This window comes from Salpingoeca rosetta, assembly GCF_000188695.1.
Source record: "Salpingoeca rosetta unplaced genomic scaffold supercont1.7, whole genome shotgun sequence".
Lineage (NCBI taxonomy): Eukaryota > Choanoflagellata > Craspedida > Salpingoecidae > Salpingoeca > Salpingoeca rosetta.
In genome coordinates, this window is record NW_004754927.1 from 1,857,795 (window position 1) to 1,875,294 (window position 17,500).

A 17,500-nucleotide genomic window follows, 5' to 3' on the forward strand; every position below is an offset into this window, starting at 1 on the left:
GTTGTTGAATATTCTTGGTTGTAGTGATTGTCTGTTTGCTAACTGATGCTCTACGTTCCTCCTTGCCTGCTCCCGTTTCATGACGTTGGTCGTCGTAGTTGGCCGTTCATCGTCGATCTATGCTGTCGTAAGTTGTGGTGGAGGTCATCGACGCTAGCGGTGGTTATTGGTCGTCTTTTCGTAGTACTATAGTAGTTGTAAGTCGTAGTCGATCATCGTCCCGTTGTCGTCATTTGTTATTATATTTTTTTACTGTTGACAGCTGGTGTTGTGGTTTTTGTTTCTTGTATTGCAGGTTTAGCGCAAGTTCTCGCTTGTTACTGCAGGGGGTTGGTGGGATGAATGTGATCATGGCATTGTCCTGTTGGGCGACATGGCGAAGTTGTTCTCACGGACATGGTTGGTGCTGGTGGTGGTGGTGGTGGTGGTGGTGGTGGTGGTGGTGGTGGTGGTGGTGGTGGTGGTGGTGGTGGTGGTGGTGGTGGCAAGCATGCAACCTTGCACACCGTTGTACACCGTTGTACACCGTTGTACACCGTTGTACACCGTTGTGCTACGTTGTTCGTGTGTTGTGTCGTGAGATTGGTGAGTGCCACGGGAGCTCACGCCGCTGCCTTTGTCTGGTCAGTCGCGCTGCACGACCTGGGACGATGCAACCCAGTGCCCGTTCGGCTGCTCCTCGGTGGGTGTGTTTGTGTTCGCATGTTTGACTCTGTGTGTGAGTCAGTGAGTGAGTATACTTGTGTTCTTGCCTGTGTGCATATACACCCGCATTTGCGTGCTTGCTTCCCTGCCTTTGCAATCTCTACTGTGTTATCCTCTGCACGCTCACGCCCCTCAACCCCCAAATACCACCACCTCATCTTCGCGACCTCAAATGCATCACCACCAGGCCGTAAACGAGATTGTGGACGATCTTGGCTGCTGCTTCCACGCCATGGAGGCCCTGCACACAGCTCTCACAGCAACACCAGATGGTGTGAACACTCATACACGTTGGCTGCGCGTGTGTTTGTGTGTTTGTGGGTATGTGTGCTGTGCATGTGTTCATGTAAGCTTCTTGCTGTCTCTTACTCCACCCCAAGCAACACACACACACACACACATACACACGCACGCACAGACACACACACACACACGCTCATTTCTTCACACACTTGCCGGCCGCAATGGCTCTTGCTGCTGTTATTTGTTGGTGTCAGCAACGAGCAACCTGTTTGCCCGGCTGTCGTTCTTGTCTGACTCGTGTTGTGCACGCCAGAGGTCTGCTTGCCAAACCACATTCGACCCATCCTGCGACCACCAAGACCAGACGGTATGTGATATTGTGTGTGTCTGTGTGCGCGTGTGTGTGTCTGTGTCTGTGTCTGTGTCTGTGTGTACGTGTGTGTGTGTCTGTATGTAAACGCTTTGTGCTATTGTTCTACGTCCTGCGCATTAGGTATCACGGCCCATCTCCTCCCCCATCATCCTCATCATCCTCATCCTCATCCCTGCTGCTGCTGCTGTAGGAAACGCTGTCGGTGACCATTGCCAGCCCGCCGTTTGCTTGGATTCGTGATAACCAAGACCGTAAGAAATCGTGTTGTTGTTGTTGTTGTTGTTGTTGTTGTTGTTGTTGTTGTTGTTGTTGTTGTTGGCGTTGTTGTTGTTGTTGTTGTTGTTGTTGTTGTTGTTGTTGTTGTTGTTGTTGTTGTTGTTGTTGTTGTTGTTGTTGTTGTTGTTGTTGTTGTTGTTGTTGTTGTTGTTGTTGTTGTTGTTGTTGTTGTTGTTGTTGTTGTTGTTGTTGTTGTTGTTGTTGTTGTTGTTGTTGTTGTTGTTGTTGTTGTGTACGATTGGCATGCCTACGCCGTGTACATACACACACCCCTCCATTTCCCTCCTGTCTACACGCCTTGTTCACTTTTACCACCACAACCCCCTCGTCCTCTTCGTCACCTCTTCCTGCATTGCAGTGTTCAACACCGCGTTTGTTGCCGACATTTCCGCCACGCTCGGTGTTCTCCAGTCGTCTGTCACCGTCACCGGTTTCCAGCAAGTGGTGAGCTGCTCAACCCTGTGTTGCAGGTCGTCATATCATTGCTGCGACTCGTGTTGCCATTGGTGATGACATTGCTATTGTGACAGCTGTTGTTGCACTGCCATTGCTGCTGTTGTTGTTGTTGCTGCTCCTCTTGCACCTTCTCGCGTACTAACGACTGGGCGATGGCCACGGCCTTGCCGTCATTACCACCCTAATCACAGAGCCAAGGGGTGACTGTTTCCTTCCAGGTCGCATCTGAAACGACCACACGGCTGCAAAAGGTGCGTGCATAAGTGTGTGTGTGTGGTGTGTGTGTGTGTGTGTGTGGGTGTTTGTGTGAACGTCCTTGTCCTTGCGCCAACGGTGGTTGAGTGACGACAAATGGTGTCATCTGCCACTCGTGTGCAACTTCTCACAATTCCTACTTTCTTATCAACACATGCACCCGTTCCGCCCCCTTCATGAACGTGTGTGTATGTGTGTGTGTGTGCAGATTGAGGCCGAGTTGACGGGCGTGATTGCTCGCGATAGTCTCTCCCTGTGGAACACCGCCGCTGCATACACCACGCGCTGCGATTCCGTGAGTCCATCAATGTTCGCGTGCATCATTTACAAATCTTGCACGCACACACACACACACACACACACACACACACACACACACACACACACACACACACACACACACACGTGCACTGCCGTGTTGACATCGCCAACGTATCACTCATGCCACTGTCTCTCTCTGCTTTGCATTGCTTTGCATTGCCCTTTGCTCAGACGTGCACGAGCGATGCAACCCACACGGCTGCCAGCGGGCTTGTCATTCTGACCATTCTCCTCTTCACCAATCTTACCTTCATCCTTTGAACACAGACTGTGTGTGTGTGTGTGTGTGTGTGTGTGTGTGTGTGTGTGTGTGTGTGTGTGTGTGTGTGTGTGTGTGTGTGTGTGTGCGTGTGTGCATCTGTTTGTTTGTAGCCCACCCCCTCCCCAATATTCCTGTGCGTCTCTCCGTGGTGTTGCGTGGCTTATTTCCTTTTCCCTCTGTTTGGCTTTACATTGCATTACGTGTGCGTGTGTTTGTGTATTGATGACGGGCAGCTGCAGCCGACTCTGTGGACATGAGGCGGGCTGTGGCGCCTTACCCCCCATCGTTCCTTGCGCTCGTTCTTCGTCCCGCCCTTCCTCTCCAGTCGCTGGTGTTGGGTTGTTTACTGCGGGCTCATCGTTTGAGTGATAATGGAAGGGCACAAACGAGCAAACAAGCAAGCAAGACTGCCCGCACGAACAACATGACCTGTCACCACTATCCATCGAACCTACGACACAACACAACACAAACACACACCACGTTACAACACGCACACAACACATTACCACAACACAACACCAACACACACCACGTGACAACACGCACACAACACGCACACATCACAACACCAACACATCACAACACCAACACACAACACAACACATCACAACGACAACTGAAGCAACACAAAGGCTAGCTGAGGAAGCGCAAAACAGATGCGTCTGTCTTGTTGGGGGGTTTGTACAAAAAGAGAGTGCAACGCACGCACCGCAAACATATAGAAGTGACACAAAAAGTTGAGGTCAACAGGACAAATACACAAGTACACAAACACGTGTACACGCATGAACACATTTAACAGCACGACGACGATTCCCTTCTTTGCTTCTTGAGGTCGACGGTGTCATCAAAGTCTGGGGCGGCTTGGGTGCCGTGTTGCAACAGCATCCGCGCTGCTTGTTGGAATGCGTCCTCCACGTTGCTACCAGTCTTTGCGCTCGTCTCATAGTATGGCACGTTGCCGTTTTCCCTGCACCATGCCCGCGCAGCCTCTGCGGTGACCTGCCGCTGCTCTGCGAGGTCGGCCTTGTTTCCGAGGAGCAGAAACGGGAATGCGGCGACGTCGTCCACGCTGGCGTGCTTGAGGAACTCGTCCCGCCACATGTTGATGTTGTTGAAGGAGTTTGGGTCTGTGAGGTCGAAGGTGAGCATGCAGCAGTCTGCGCCGCGATAGAACGGGGTGCGCAAGGAGCGGAAGCGCTCCTGCCCGGCTGTGTCCCAGATCTGCATGGTGATGGCTTCGCTGCCGACGCGCACGTCCTTGTTCAGCACCTCCACGCCAATGGTGTGGAAGGACTCCGAGTTGAATTCGTTGCGCACAAACTGCTGCATGAGCGACGACTTCCCAACGCTGCCATCCCCAAGCAGGATGACTTTAACCATCCGCGTGCTTGATGCCATGGCTGGGCCCAGACACGACGGTGAAGCAAGAGGGAGGGAGGAAAGGAGGAGGTGGTGGTGGGGGGGGGCGCAAGGAAGAGGGAGGAGAGAAGGTGTGTGGATGTTTGTTTGTTGTTTGTGGTCAGTTTCAAAACAACAGTATGCGACAGCATGAAATTACACTTCCACTGAACACACACACACACACACACACACACACACCACACACACACACACACACACACACACACACACACACACACACACACACACACACACACACACACACACACTCACACACACACACACACACAGAGCGCACGACGAGCATGGCGGATGCGGTGAGGCACGACCTGCGGGTGAAGCGACAGCTCTACACCCTCGTCATCAGGTGAGCTGTGCGCTCTCGCAGCAAAGCAAATTATGTGTGTGTGTGTGTGTGTGTGTGTGTGTGTGCAGAGTTCTTCTCACTGGAACATGGGCACTTTAAGAACGCGTGCGCCCAGAGTTCTTCAGTGGACCTTCAACGTTCGACACACTAGCACTTTCGCAACACACACACACACACACACATTCACAATAACGCACACACAACACAAACACACAACATACAATGTTCGCTGGGCTCCAGCCAACTGCTGTTGGACGGACACACACAGGCAGCGCGCGCACTCAAGACATCCTTGGGTTTTGATCGGGACGTGGCACCGTCCAGTGAACTCCTCGACACCTTCACAGAAGTGGCCAGTGATGACCAGAAGCAGCTCGTGTCCTCCATCACAACCGCTGCCCCTGGTGCGTCAGGTTTGCCACAAAGTGTTGCAGCCGGTGGTTGTATTGATTGCGTGCGAAATGTGTGGCGCTCAGTTGTGCGACACATAGATGAGCTTGCGTGCGACGCCTCTCACCTTTCGCTTTGCTTTGCCTGTTCATCTGGGCCATTGCAACAACAGGACCGGGCCTCCAGTTTAAGAAGGAAGTGGAACCTGCCTCTGTCAAGGCAGACTACATTGAGACGCTCACGTCGCCACTCACTGGCATTTGCAACTGCGGTACAGTGTGTGTGCGTGTGTGTGTGTGTGTGTGTGTGTGCGTGTGAGTGTGTGTGTGCGTGTGAGTGTGCGCGGGGGAGGGGGCTTTTCGTGCTTGACACAGCAGGCTTTTCTCCACGTTTGCTCTTTTTGCATTTGCGTCTCTGCCCGCCAGCTGCCTCGTGTGCTGCTTGCTTGCTCACATGAATGTGCTTGTCGTGCTTGCAGCGGGGTTCTCAAAAGACGGCCAGCTGGTTGCAATTGGATGCCAGGATGGCTCTGTACGCGTGTTTGATGTCCCTGCCTCCATTGCCGAGGGCAAAAACACCACCACTTCCACGGTCCTGTGCAAGATGATGGACGTTCGCACGCCCATCTTTGCTGTCGCCTTTCACCCCAGCGCCAAGCTGCTTGTCGCAGGATCAGTGGTGCGTTACTGAATGTGTGCGTGTGTGTGGTTGTGCGTTCGTGTGTTCGTGTGTGTGTGTGTGTGTATGTATATGTATGTGTATGTCTGTGTGTGTGTGTGTGTATTCTGTGTCTGTGTGTGTGTGTTTCTGTGATTGCAGCGCTGTCAACGGTTGCGCTGCTTCTCCACGTTGCTCTTCTGCCTGGTTGAAGGTCTTTCCGACACAATCATTTACGCACACATTCGCACACATTCGCAAACATTCGCACACACGCGCACACACTACCTCCGTGTACAGATGGGCATGTACGTGTATGACATGTCAGACAACGTCGAGCCAAAGAAGTACATTCATCACATCGAGGTGTGTGTGTGTATGTGTGTGACAGGATGTGTGGGGCGACACTGGTAGTGGTGGCAGCGGCACCTGTTGCTGCTCGCTGTGGTGGCAACGATGATGATGCGTAGTTGATGTCTGTCCTCACCATGATCCATGGCTCCCTTGTCATTGTGCACGTGGTGGTGACATGATGCCAGGACTATTTCCAGACGAATGCGATTGACTTCCACCCATCTGGACAGTACCTCGCCGTGGCCACCGCCCACCCACAGAGTACGCTGCAGCACTATGTGTGTGTGTGTGTGTGTCTGTGTGTCTGTGTGTCTGTGTGTGTCTGTGTGTCTGTCTGTCTGTTTGTCTGTCGGTATGTGACATGTCCTTGACAAACATCATCTCCTCAATTCGATGGGTTTTCATGTGTGCGTGTGTGTGTGTGTGTTGTTCAGTTCGTCTGTATGAGACGAAGATGTGGAAGTGCTTCACTCTTCCCGAGGAGAGCCAGCACACTGCCCCCGTCACTGCGGTACGCTGAAACGAACGCACACACACACACACACACTGATAGACGGACACACACACACACACACACACACACACACACACACACACACACACACACACACACACACACACACACACACACACACCACACCACACACATGCACATACATCCCTCCCACCCAGGCAAGCCGATGGTGCGCTACCACCCGCACGCGTACTCGATTGAGGCGCCCAGCGGCGCGGCTTGCGACGTGCTGCAAGGCCGGGGTGGTGAAGGTGTGGGACGTGGTCACGTCCACGTGCGTTCTCTCCTTGGAGGATGTCTTTGATGGCGCCGCCGGCCAATCCCTGCATGTACGCCGCGGGGTTGTGTGTGGTGTGGTGGTGTGGTGTGGTGACGGCGGGAGCTGACCGTATCGTGCGGTTCTGGGCGCTCCCACAGCACAAGCAGGAGCAGGAGGAGGAGGTGGTGGACGTGCAGGTGAAGGGGGGTGATGTGAAGGAGGAAGAAGGGAGAGAAGAAGGAAAGGATGAAGAAGGAACGGATGAAGGGGGGAAGCAACAGGAACACGTGAAGCAAGAGCAAGTCAAGCAAGAGACAGGGAAGCAACAGGAACACGTGAAGCAAGAGGCGAAGGACGGAGAGCAAGGTGGGCCGACGAAGCAAGAGGAAGGCAACAATGCATCCTCAGAGGCAACGGGGAGTGGCGAGGAAGAGCCACAGTCAACTGCAATGGACACAGCGCCAGAAGCGCCCCCAGCAGCAGCATCCTCCTGAAGCCACTGCGCGCCGCTGCTGCTGCTATTGCTTTGTCGTCGACATGCATGCACGTCAGTGCTTGCTTTGTTTTGCCTCGCGTCTGCTAGGAATAAACTGCTCTCACGTGGCACTTCAGTCACACACACACACACACGCGCGCGCGCGACATCTGAAGCAGTCCATTCCGTACCCCCCTCCCATCTCCAATTTGATTCCTTATGTCTGTCCCTTAGATGACGCACTTGCGCCATTTGACATGAGGATGTTGTGCATTTAATGAACACAACAATCAAACCGCCGCCACCCAGAAGCGAAGCGATGGTGACACCAACTGGAAGGAAAAGACAAACGTCGACACACAAACGCGCAGCCGGAGACTGGGCAGCAGAGGGCGTGGGCTTGACTTGTGGTTATCGTTTACCTCCTCTTCTTCTTGTGGGGGCGGTTGCGGGACACGTTCTTGGGCTTGCCCGTGTTCAGCACACCGTCGTACTGGAAACAAGAGCGAGAGCGAGAGCGAGTTGCGGCACAGAGCGAAAGGGACGGCGAGTGAGAACGAGAACGACGTGCAAGGCATGCAAAAAATAAAGCACACAGCACTACACACGCAAAGATGTAAAGCAACCCAGTACATATCCCAAACACATGCACACACACGGGGTACGCAAATGAAATAAGCATCTACGCACCTTCTGCTGGAACCACTTCATGGTCTCATCGCGGGAGTTACGGTGGGGAGCACCAACGCGTGCCTGCTTGCGCTTGCGACGACTGCACACAAGAACGAGACATTGCGGTGAGCGCAGTGTAATGGAAAGCGTCGTGTGGCTGCGGTATCGCGAGAACGGACACGCTCCGCTGACACCGTGGGCGGGCGAACAACTATTCTGCTGCGTTCAACGAGCTGCGCACCACACTGACACACAATACACCGACAAGCACAAACGACATGCGCAAGACCAGACGCATGCAGACACACACAGAAACGACGCAGGAGCAGTGGGATGTGTTCACTTACGCGACGCGGAAGCCCTTGCGGCCCATGACAACGTAGAAATCCAGACCGTAGATGCCGATGGATGGATCGTACTTGATGCCAAGATCAATGTGTTCGTTGATGCCAAAGCCGAAGTTGCCGCTTGTGCTGAAGCTCTCCTTGTACAGCTCGTACTCCTTGACCTTGAGGCCGCGCTCGAGAATCTCGAGGGCCTTGGGGCCACGGACGGTGCAGCAGACGGCGATCTTCTCGTTACGGCGGATGCCGAAGGTACGCACGGTGTAGCGGGCCTTGCGGAAGACGGGCTGCTGGCCGGTGAGCTGCTCAAGCACCTTGGCAGCGCGGGTAAGCCTGTCACCAGACTCACCAACGCAGATGTTGAGGCAGAGCTTCTCGAGCTTCAGCTCCTTCATGGGGTTCTCCTGTGCCATGGCGTCGGTCTCTCTGGTGTGCAAGAAAGCAAGTGGACAGACGATCGAGGGCCACACGCAGACGCAGAATGGGGTGAGCATCAGAACGCGGCTTGAGTGAAGTGCGTGATGCAGCCGTGTGGAACGCTTGTGGTGGCTTCCCACACACACACACACAGACAAACAACTGGTTCACACACATACTCTCTCTCTCTCTCTCTTCGTCATGCGTGCTGCTGTTGCTGACATCAACCACCACCAGCAAGACCTCTGGTGAACGCGTGTCATCCATCAGCTCGCCAACCCACACGTGCGCATGTGGATGTGGATGCCGTGAGTGTAGACAGTGTTGTTGCTATTGCTGGTGATGTTGCTGGTGGCGCGCGTGGGCGTGTGTGACGCAGAGATGTGAACACGCACAGACACACTGTTGGGTGTGAAGTGAGTGGCTGGTCCGCGCGTGCTCTCACTGTGGATGGTGCTGTCTCAGAGTGCACTGCGACACTCAGCATCACGTGCGTGCATGCGTGTGGTCGAGCGTGTGTGTTTACCACCACACCCACGCCTTCCCCCCCCCCCCCACACACACACATTCCACTCATGTGTCTTCCCCACTCGTGCATCCCGCATCATCGTCTCGCTGTGCCTGCCGCAGTCATGCGTGTGCACACAGCACTTGCACTACACTCACACCCGCACTCATGGCCGCACATGCACACACCACCATGGCCATCATCGCCTTCGCGTGTGGTGGGCAGCTGGCTAACCTTGGGCGAGAAGAGGAAAAAGGCACGGCACAGCCGGCGAAAAAGAAGGTGAGAAACCCACGCACATGTGCCAGAAAGCGCACCAAGCTCTGGTGGATACACCCTAAATCTACGATTCGGTTCACAAAACGAGTTGGTCGTGTTTAATTGCAGCAGAGCAGCCAGCAGTGGGCAAGTTGTTGTGTTTGTGTTTTGGGAGAGACTTGCTTGCTCGCAAAACAACAAACACCACCCACCACCAACACCAACACCACGCTTGACGTTCGCGTGCAAAAGCACCCAGTGTTGAGGGGTGGAAGACGAGGGCTGGAAGGTGGGGAGGACAGCACTACACACACCAATCAGCTCAAGCAACACACAACACAAGCAATAGAGAGCGACGCAGCAGACGTACCCCCCCCCCCACACACACACACTCTCTCTCGCACGCACACACACACACACACTCGCACGCACACAGTTGAGGCCAAGCATGCCGTCAACAACGACGGTCAAGGCGCGGTACCTTGGGCCTGTGCTGCTGAGTGGGCCGGGCGACCCGGCTTCAATGGACAACGCGGTGAAGCGGCTGAGGGCATCGGCGCAGGTGGCCCGCGCCTCCGTGCACATCAGCAACGAGAGCGTCAAGATCACAGATCGAGCAGGCAAGGACGTGCTGCTGCTAGCGGAGCGGGAAAACATCTGCTGCCATGGCATGCAGCCCAACTCCACGACCTTCCTCTGCCTGGTGGTGGACCAGAACTCCCGCTACTATTGTCACGTCATCAACATGCCCAAGTCGGAGGCGTCCAAAGCATGCCGTGCGCTGGTAGACTGTTTTGGTGGCGGGGACGGCGAGATTGTACCGTCGTGGAAGTCAAAGAACAAGAAGCGCCTCCGGCAGTCCGTCAAGCCTGGCCGTCGCAGGTCGTCCATCTCCGCAGCCCCCTCCAACGGCTTTGACGAGCACGCAACACGCTCCGTCGCCTCTCCACGTGCGTGACGCTTGTGTGTGTTGTGCTGTGCTGTGCTGTGTTGTGTTTGGTCTGTGCTGTGTTTGGTCTGGTCTGCATATGTGCGCGCACGTGTGTCATCATCATCATCATCATCATCATCATCATCATCATCACCATCATCATCATCATCATCATCATCATCATCATCATCATCATCATCATCATCATCATCATCATCATCATCATCGGATGCGTGCGCTGAGTTGAGTTTGTAATGCAACTCACACTGTGCCATCACCGTACCTTTCCTGTTTCCGCAACCTACCACAGGTGCTGTGGTTGTCTCTGCTGAACAACTCGCTCGAGGTGAAATGGCGCATGCATTTGGGGACAATGCTGCAGCGTTCGTGCAGCCGTGCTCGTGCTGTTGCCCATCTGTTGTGACCGGCCATGTCACCCCATCAACCCGCATCTGCTCACATAACAACAACAACACCACCACCCGCACCAAATGCGTCATCACACCGCTGCCTGTTCGCATCACCGCCAGAGCGAGAGACGTTCCCGCGAAAGTTTGTTGGCATGTATCTTGGTGCACAGCCTGTCGATGCCCTCTTTGGTGCGGACGTCATTCGCAAAGCTGTCGAGGAAAACGGCCAGGAGCGCCTGCGCCAACACGTGCGATGCTTGTGTGTGTGTGTGTGTGTGTGTGTGTGTGTGTGTGTGTGTGTGTCTCTGTGTGTGTGTGTATCTGTGTCGTGTGTTGTGTGTGTGTGTGTCTGTGTCGTGTGTTGTGTGTGTGTGTGTCTGTATCTGTGGCGTGTGTGGCTGTGTGCACGTGTCTGTGTTTGTATGCCACCCTGCCTCCCCCCCCCCTTCCGTGCCCGCCCGATCAGCCTCACCCCAACCCACATCCACGGCCTCTCTGCGGCGTGTTCAGATGGCCGACACAACCGCTGGCTTTGGCGATCCCGTCACCGTCATCGTCTCCACACAGAACGTCCGCACCATGGACAGAACAACAGGTGCGAAGCGTGTGTGTGTATTGTTGTTGTTGTTTAAGTTGTTGTTGTTGTTTAAGTTGTTGTTGTTGTTGTTGTTGTTGTTGTTGTTGTTGTTGTTGTTGTTGTTGTTGTTGTTGCTGTTGTTCTTGTTCTTGTTCTTGTTCTTGTTCTTGTTGTTGTGTGCGCGAGTACGTCTGTATGTGTCTGTGTAGTCTCTGTGTCCGTGTCTGTGTATCCGTGTCTGTCTGCTGTACCTGTGTCTCGACAGGTTCATCACGTTCCAACCACCCACGTTCATCTGCATGCGCGCGCGTGCGTGCGTTTCCCAGGATCGGTGATGATGTCTGAGTTCATCAAGAACATCTCGTACACGTCTGTGCTGGATTCTGTGGACGGCAATGATGTGTTTGCCTTCATCGCAGTCAACAAGCGCATTGTAAGTGTGTGTGTGTGTGTATGCATGTGTGTGTATGTGTGTGTGTGCCTGTGTATGTGTGTGTGTGTGCGCGCGTGCTCGTGCATGCGTTGGGCCGGTTGGTATGCACTGTGAATGTGGTTATCACTCTTGCTTCGTGTACGGCTTATTCTCATGGCTCCACTTGTCCATCCGCTACGAGCTAACGCCATGCATTTCCACACACACACACACACACACACACACACACACACACACACACACACACACACACACACACACACACACACACCACAACACACACACCACAACACACACACACACACCACAACACACACACCACAACACACACACACCACAACACACACGCACACATGTACCGATCCACCCGTCCGCCCTCACTCCCATTCACCGTTCAGGGCGGCATCCACTGCCACATCTACCACGTGCCGCGCGGGCAGGGCCAGCTCGCGTACATGGCTGTCGAGACGGCGTTTAAACTCCTCGCCGCAGACGAAAAGTGCGATACACCTCTGCTGTTGTTCTTGCTGCTGCTCTCGTGTGTGTGTGTGTGTGTGTGTGTGTGTGTGTGTGTGTGTGTGTGTGTGTGTGTGTGAGAGAGAGGTGTGTGTGTGTGTGTGTGTGTGTGTGAGGTGTGGGGTGTGCGTGCATGCTCACCATCGCATCATTGCCATCGTCACCACCACGACTACAGGGCGATTGGCGACAATCCGTTTGCGGTGACGGACCCAAAGCGCGAGCCAGCACCAGCCATCCTCTTCAAGCACCAGATTCACAGGGCCGACCTCAAGTGAGCACACAGAGAGGGATGGGGGTGGTGTTGATACCGCGTGTATGTGTGTGTGTATGTGTATGTGTATGTGTATGTGTATGTGTGTGTGAAGTTGTTTCCTCGCTGTCGCCTGTCACTGCTCACTGTACGTTCATTTTAAGCCTTCGGGCCGACCACAGCCATCACCACCGCTCTCATCCTCACGTCATCGTCGTCACCACCACCATTGCTGCGTCGCGTGCAGGGCATTGCAACAGATTGGGGCTGGCCAGTTTGGTGCCGTCTACACGGCGTACCAATACACGCGCGTACGTGCTCCCAACACGCTGGTGGCAGCGAGTGGCATGCGTTGTGCTCGCGCCTCGCGTTTGTCTACACGTTGCTGTACCACTGGCTGACTGAACCACGTACATATGTACACACCCACCCAACACCCAATCTATCTTATCCTTTCACACACACACACACACACACACACACACACACACACACACACACACACACACACACACACACACACACACACACACACACACACACAAGCAAAGAGTTGCCCATCACCAAGCAATGGTTGAGCGAAGGAGCCGTCCTGCCGCTTCTGGTGAATGCGGTTTGTGGATGAGCGCAATGTTAAATGCGCATTCTGCACGCAAGTTCGTTGGGTCTGGCTCGCTCGATGGGTCACGGAGGTTCGCGAGACAGCGCTCAATCAACACTGTGAGGGGATGGGATGCGTATTTCGCTTCGGAGCACACGTTGAATGGGCCCTTGATGCCGTGCTTCTCCTAAACGAGGGAAGGGGGTGGGGAGTGAGGAACAAGTCGGGAGCCTGTTGTATTTGCATCTGTATCTGTGTGTGTGTGTGTGTGTGTGTGCGTGTGTGTGTGTATGTGTGTGTGTGTGTGCGTGTGTGGCCATACCTTCTCGTACTCGTCGCGATGGGTGTCGAGAACGCTCGGGAGTGCGAGAGCGCGGCGGTAAGCGGGAACGGCCAAGTGGTTCACACCCCAAAACTGGTATTCAAACACATGAACACACGCATACATACATGCACAAAGTCGGATGTGAGCATGAAAGCAAGGTGATGGTGCGTGCAATACCTAGGAACATGTGCCTGTCTGTGTGTCGGTCGATTTTGCTCACTCCAATTCTGTGCCCTCTTCCCCTTCGTACGTGATAAAGACGCGCGAGGTTGTACGCTGCCTCCTGTGACGCCGCAACTCCGCCCCGCAGCTCGGCATAGTCGTTGAACAGCACCAGCGCCTGACAGGAAAACACACGCACATGCATGAACAAGCAGTGGCATGGTGAATGCATACATGTGTGTGTCTGTGTGTGTGTCTGTGTCTGTGTGTCTGTGTCTGTGTGTATGTATGTTTGCATATGTTCCTTTCTGTGGAGTGTGGACGTACAAATTCTTCTCTCTCGCTCGCTGTGCATGTGTGAATGCTGGTTGTACCCTGATGAGCGGGGGTCGGCGGTACGGGCAGGAGCGCTGTGTTGTGCGACGCAGGCACGCAATGGAATGCGTCAAGTGCGCCAGTGCGCGATCATCCTTGTTGTCCGCCATCTTTGCACTCCACGAAGACCTGCGCACACACACACACACACGCGTGCAAATGAAGGGAATGAACGATTGTATAGTTCACACACACGCACACACGCACACCCCAACCTTCACACACGCACACACGCACACACGCACACGCACACACACGCACGCACACACATACACACGACATCACACATGTGTGCTGTGCGCTCACCCAAACGCAGCGTAGTTGTATGTGGAGGACATGAGGCTGTGGTTGGCCTGCGCCTGGAAGGGGGACGGGCACTTTGGGGCCTCACGAAGACGACGCAACACAAAGCGGTTGGCATGCAAGGCCTCGTGTGTCTGGAAGAAGAGTGGATAGAGCGCTGCCCACAGGCGGTTTGCATCCGAGTGGGCGAGCACGTTGGCGCGGCCAATGAGATAGGCCGCGTCGTAGCACCCGGCACCGAGCAGCGCCAGCGTCTGGTGGGGGTGGCGATTGTTGTTGTGGTTTGCAATGTGAAGGTGGTTTGCAATGTGAATATGAGGGTGAGAATTGATGGTGGTTTGCAATGTGAATATGAGGGTGAGAATTGATGGTGGTTTGCAATGTGAATATGAGGGTGAGAATTGATGGTGGTTGTGAACACAAAAGTGCCGATGATGGTGGTGATCAAAGTGGCAAAGGATGCAAAGCATGGGAGGACGTTACATCACACGCGCACACGACATGAGCAAGCAGCACACACGGCAAGGACAAACTGCCTGCACAAGAGAGTGCGTATGTGTATGTGTGCGTGTGTATGTGTGTGTGCATGTGCATGTGCATATGTGCATGTGAATACCTCGAGGTAGAGGATGACTGGCTTCTTCTCTCCCCAGCGGCCAATGTGGATGAGACGGCGCAGCATGCACGCGGCCTCGTACCCGCGCCTTCTGTTCACCATCGCCTCGCTCACGCGGATGAACATCTCAAACCTGGGGCGTGCACGGGGTAGTGGAGATGGCATTCACGGACACGTCGTTGCGGTGAGCGTTGACATGACAGCACATACAGGAAGGAGCTGGTACAAAGGCACACGTAATTAGACACATACATACGACCGCGCACACACACACATGCACAAACGCGCGCGCACACACGAACACAAACGCATACACACATGAACGCAATAATCAAGAACGCACGCACCATTCGTCGATGGAGAGCGACTTTGGGTTGAAGACCCGCAAGTGTTCACCATCGGGACGTGTGTCGTCCCTGTCGTACACGAGCCAGCTGTTGCCCGTCTCCCCAGACACCGCGCCACGCACAGCCCTGAACGCATTGTCGTGGTGAGCGCACGCGGGGGTGATGGCAACATGCCGTGATCGTGCGCGTTGGAGGGACGTGACGTTAATAACGCAGGTCGGTCACGGGTGATGGTGCAGCATCAGCAGGAGCAACAGGAGGGGACGATGTGGTCGTGTGTCTCCATGCAAACAACGAAAGCACGACCCATCGTGTTGGCACGCAAAGGTAGATGAACTCACTCCCACTGCCAATCGACTTTTGCAGCGTCAATGACAAACTGGCGACACACGTCCGGGCGGAACGGCCGCAGAAACGTCTGCACACACGCACACACGCATGCACACAAGCGTGAACATTGGATCATGTGAGCGAAACTCCGCCGATCGTCATATGCGGTGTGCATGTCCTTGCAGGTGTGTTTCTGGGCTTGTCCATGTGTGTCTGTGTGTGTGTGTGTGTGCTTGCTGTGGTTGTGTCCGTCTTCCTGACCGGCTGAAGTTGGGACTGGAGGAAGAAGAGGCAGGGCCGATATGCGGTGCTGATGACGGCATCCAAATCGCGCTTCCCAAACAGCTGACGTATCCGCTGATGGTGGTGGGTGTCGCCGTGGCGAACACGATGGTGGCCGTGTACATGAGGAGTGGTGCGATGGGAGCCGTGGTGGTGACGGGCGAAGATGAGCAAGAAACAAACGAGGCGGTGATGTGCATATGTGTGTGTGGGGGGTGTTGTTGTGCGTGGATGTATGTGTATGAACGTGAGTCGTAGTCGACGCGTGGGCGAGAAACCAAGAAGTAATGACACGTGCAAATTTGCATGGCTTACAATCAGGTCTCCGCGAAGAGAAACGGCAGTCAGCGTGCGCTGCGATGTCGTTGCCTGCAAGCAAAAACCAAGTGGAGAGCCAGTCAAACGTGCGTAAGTCCAAAGCCGATGCACACACTCTTTCTCGCACAACCCAAAACCATTTCCATCCGCCTTTTTGAGACAGACACACAAATACACACACAAGCACAAGCACACACACACACGAGAACGACATGGAAACAACAGCAAACGAACCGCGTGCATGTGTTTTGCCCTTGAGCCGTCCGCAACACCATGATCTTTCAGCTGCTGCTCTGTTGGGATGGAGTTGTTGCTGTCACCGCACATGATGCAAGATTATGGACCAGGGCGTGCATTTCGTCCGAGTGGTACACGTTGTTCTGGCTGTGAACCATGTGATCTTCGCTCACGCATGCATGTATGTGCATATGTATGTGCATATGTGCGTGCGTGCGTGCATGTGTGCGTGCGTGCGTGCGTGCATGTGTGCAGAAGTGAAGATGGCAGACCTGATGATGGTGAGAGTCTTCTTGGATCGTTTCTTCTTCGATGTCCGCTGCTGCCGCTGCTGCGATTGCGGCAATGGAACACCAGCCTGACATCAAACAAATGCGAGCACATACACAAACACGCCAAGGTGGTGATCGTGAGGATGAAGAACAGAACCAGCATTCACATGCATATGTATGATCATCGCATGTACACGGTTGTGTGTGCATGTGTGCGTGCATGTGTGTGCATGTGTGCGTGCATGTGTGTGCATGTGTGTGTGTGCATGTGTGTGTGTGCGTGAACGAGGGCAGGGCACCTCTCTCCTCACCTCTCGGCAGATTTCCCGCTGCAGCCGAAGGGCCTCCTTGTGCATCGGTACAACCTGAGGGCGACCAGGCATGGTGGGAAGGTGTGATGGGCAGTGGTGACGAGGATGAGGGTGGAGCAGTGGCACGTCATGCACACATTTGTATGCGCATGCAGCAAACACATCACATCACACAATCCACACATACACGTACGCACGCTCTGACACACATACATGAACACACGCTCTTTCACACATACACATCACATGCACGCGCCAAGTTTGCGCGGGCATCACCTTGAGAACATGATCGATGTGTTCACGGGCGGTCTCGTATTCGTGCAGTCCTTTGTAGCACCGAGACATGAGCACCCACAGCGCCGGCTTGTCCCACTTCTCACACCGCCGC

The 17,500-nt window shown here is 54.3% G+C and overlaps 6 protein-coding genes across 6 annotated transcripts in view; 3 read left to right on the forward strand and 3 right to left on the reverse strand.

Annotated features, from left to right (window-relative positions):
* PTSG_03435 (uncharacterized protein) overlaps window positions 1-2,925 on the forward strand; it is a 5,791-nt gene extending 2,866 nt beyond the window's left edge. Inside the window, exons 7-14 of the mRNA XM_004995964.1 lie at window positions 99-127; window positions 893-977; window positions 1,203-1,315; window positions 1,512-1,572; window positions 1,956-2,041; window positions 2,245-2,304; window positions 2,517-2,603; window positions 2,801-2,925. Coding sequence (XP_004996021.1) covers window positions 99-127; window positions 893-977; window positions 1,203-1,315; window positions 1,512-1,572; window positions 1,956-2,041; window positions 2,245-2,304; window positions 2,517-2,603; window positions 2,801-2,890 — 611 coding nt within the window. The 3' untranslated portion in view covers window positions 2,891-2,925. The remainder of the gene's footprint in view (window positions 1-98; window positions 128-892; window positions 978-1,202; window positions 1,316-1,511; window positions 1,573-1,955; window positions 2,042-2,244; window positions 2,305-2,516; window positions 2,604-2,800) is intronic.
* A 245-nt stretch (window positions 2,926-3,170) lies between these two features.
* On the reverse strand, window positions 3,171-4,432 carry PTSG_03436 (small GTP binding protein Rab9). The gene has a single exon (XM_004995965.1). It carries the CDS (start codon window positions 4,293-4,295, stop codon window positions 3,690-3,692), a length of 606 nt encoding a protein of 201 aa, XP_004996022.1. The 5' UTR covers window positions 4,296-4,432; the 3' UTR covers window positions 3,171-3,689.
* A 129-nt stretch (window positions 4,433-4,561) lies between these two features.
* Window positions 4,562-7,614, forward strand: PTSG_03437 (uncharacterized protein). The gene is made up of 9 exons (XM_004995966.1): window positions 4,562-4,665; window positions 4,906-5,069; window positions 5,228-5,326; window positions 5,534-5,733; window positions 6,013-6,078; window positions 6,252-6,327; window positions 6,501-6,577; window positions 6,739-6,909; window positions 6,998-7,614. Exons 1-9 carry the CDS (start codon window positions 4,604-4,606, stop codon window positions 7,331-7,333), a joined length of 1,251 nt encoding a protein of 416 aa, XP_004996023.1. The 5' UTR covers window positions 4,562-4,603; the 3' UTR covers window positions 7,334-7,614.
* On the reverse strand, window positions 7,573-9,525 carry PTSG_03438 (60S ribosomal protein L11). Its single transcript, XM_004995967.1, has 4 exons — window positions 9,490-9,525; window positions 8,334-8,756; window positions 8,005-8,086; window positions 7,573-7,807 (listed from the first exon to the last, which is right to left on the reverse strand). Exons 2-4 carry the CDS (start codon window positions 8,741-8,743, stop codon window positions 7,733-7,735), a joined length of 567 nt encoding a protein of 188 aa, XP_004996024.1. The 5' UTR covers window positions 8,744-8,756; window positions 9,490-9,525; the 3' UTR covers window positions 7,573-7,732.
* Window positions 9,526-9,645: 120 nt separating this feature from the next.
* PTSG_03439 (uncharacterized protein) lies at window positions 9,646-13,034 on the forward strand (the record flags this gene model as incomplete). Its single annotated transcript, XM_004995968.1, has 8 exons — window positions 9,646-10,463; window positions 10,755-10,790; window positions 10,975-11,102; window positions 11,365-11,449; window positions 11,758-11,864; window positions 12,263-12,363; window positions 12,559-12,654; window positions 12,881-13,034. Exons 1-8 carry the CDS (start codon window positions 9,962-9,964, stop codon window positions 13,032-13,034), a joined length of 1,209 nt encoding a protein of 402 aa, XP_004996025.1. The 5' UTR covers window positions 9,646-9,961.
* A 159-nt stretch (window positions 13,035-13,193) lies between these two features.
* The window catches only part of PTSG_03440 (uncharacterized protein), a gene marked incomplete at both ends in the record, with an annotated part of 8,544 nt that continues 4,237 nt past the window's right edge, over window positions 13,194-17,500 (reverse strand). Inside the window, 14 exons of the mRNA XM_004995969.1 lie at window positions 13,194-13,421; window positions 13,557-13,649; window positions 13,810-13,899; window positions 14,096-14,225; window positions 14,403-14,653; window positions 15,016-15,148; window positions 15,363-15,488; window positions 15,704-15,780; window positions 15,954-16,049; window positions 16,290-16,343; window positions 16,527-16,605; window positions 16,802-16,887; window positions 17,113-17,166; window positions 17,389-17,500. The exon at window positions 17,389-17,500 is cut by the window's right edge and continues 2 nt beyond it. Coding sequence (XP_004996026.1) covers window positions 13,194-13,421; window positions 13,557-13,649; window positions 13,810-13,899; window positions 14,096-14,225; window positions 14,403-14,653; window positions 15,016-15,148; window positions 15,363-15,488; window positions 15,704-15,780; window positions 15,954-16,049; window positions 16,290-16,343; window positions 16,527-16,605; window positions 16,802-16,887; window positions 17,113-17,166; window positions 17,389-17,500 — 1,609 coding nt within the window. The remainder of the gene's footprint in view (window positions 13,422-13,556; window positions 13,650-13,809; window positions 13,900-14,095; window positions 14,226-14,402; window positions 14,654-15,015; window positions 15,149-15,362; window positions 15,489-15,703; window positions 15,781-15,953; window positions 16,050-16,289; window positions 16,344-16,526; window positions 16,606-16,801; window positions 16,888-17,112; window positions 17,167-17,388) is intronic.

Coding starts and splice junctions, on each gene's coding strand:
- PTSG_03437 (XM_004995966.1), top strand. CDS start 4,604: ATGGCGGATGCGGTGAGGCACGACCTGCGGGTGAAGCGACAGCTCTAC. Junction 5,734..6,012: donor TGCTTGTCGCAGGATCAGTG/GTGCGTTACTGA, acceptor CTCCGTGTACAG/ATGGGCATGTACGTGTATGA. Junction 6,079..6,251: donor AGTACATTCATCACATCGAG/GTGTGTGTGTGT, acceptor ACATGATGCCAG/GACTATTTCCAGACGAATGC.
- PTSG_03438 (XM_004995967.1), bottom strand. CDS start 8,743: ATGGCACAGGAGAACCCCATGAAGGAGCTGAAGCTCGAGAAGCTCTGC. Junction 8,087..8,333: donor CGCAAGGGCTTCCGCGTCGC/GTAAGTGAACAC, acceptor TCTTGTGTGCAG/TCGTCGCAAGCGCAAGCAGG. Junction 7,808..8,004: donor TGAAGTGGTTCCAGCAGAAG/GTGCGTAGATGC, acceptor TCTTGTTTCCAG/TACGACGGTGTGCTGAACAC.
- PTSG_03436 (XM_004995965.1), bottom strand. CDS start 4,295: ATGGCATCAAGCACGCGGATGGTTAAAGTCATCCTGCTTGGGGATGGC.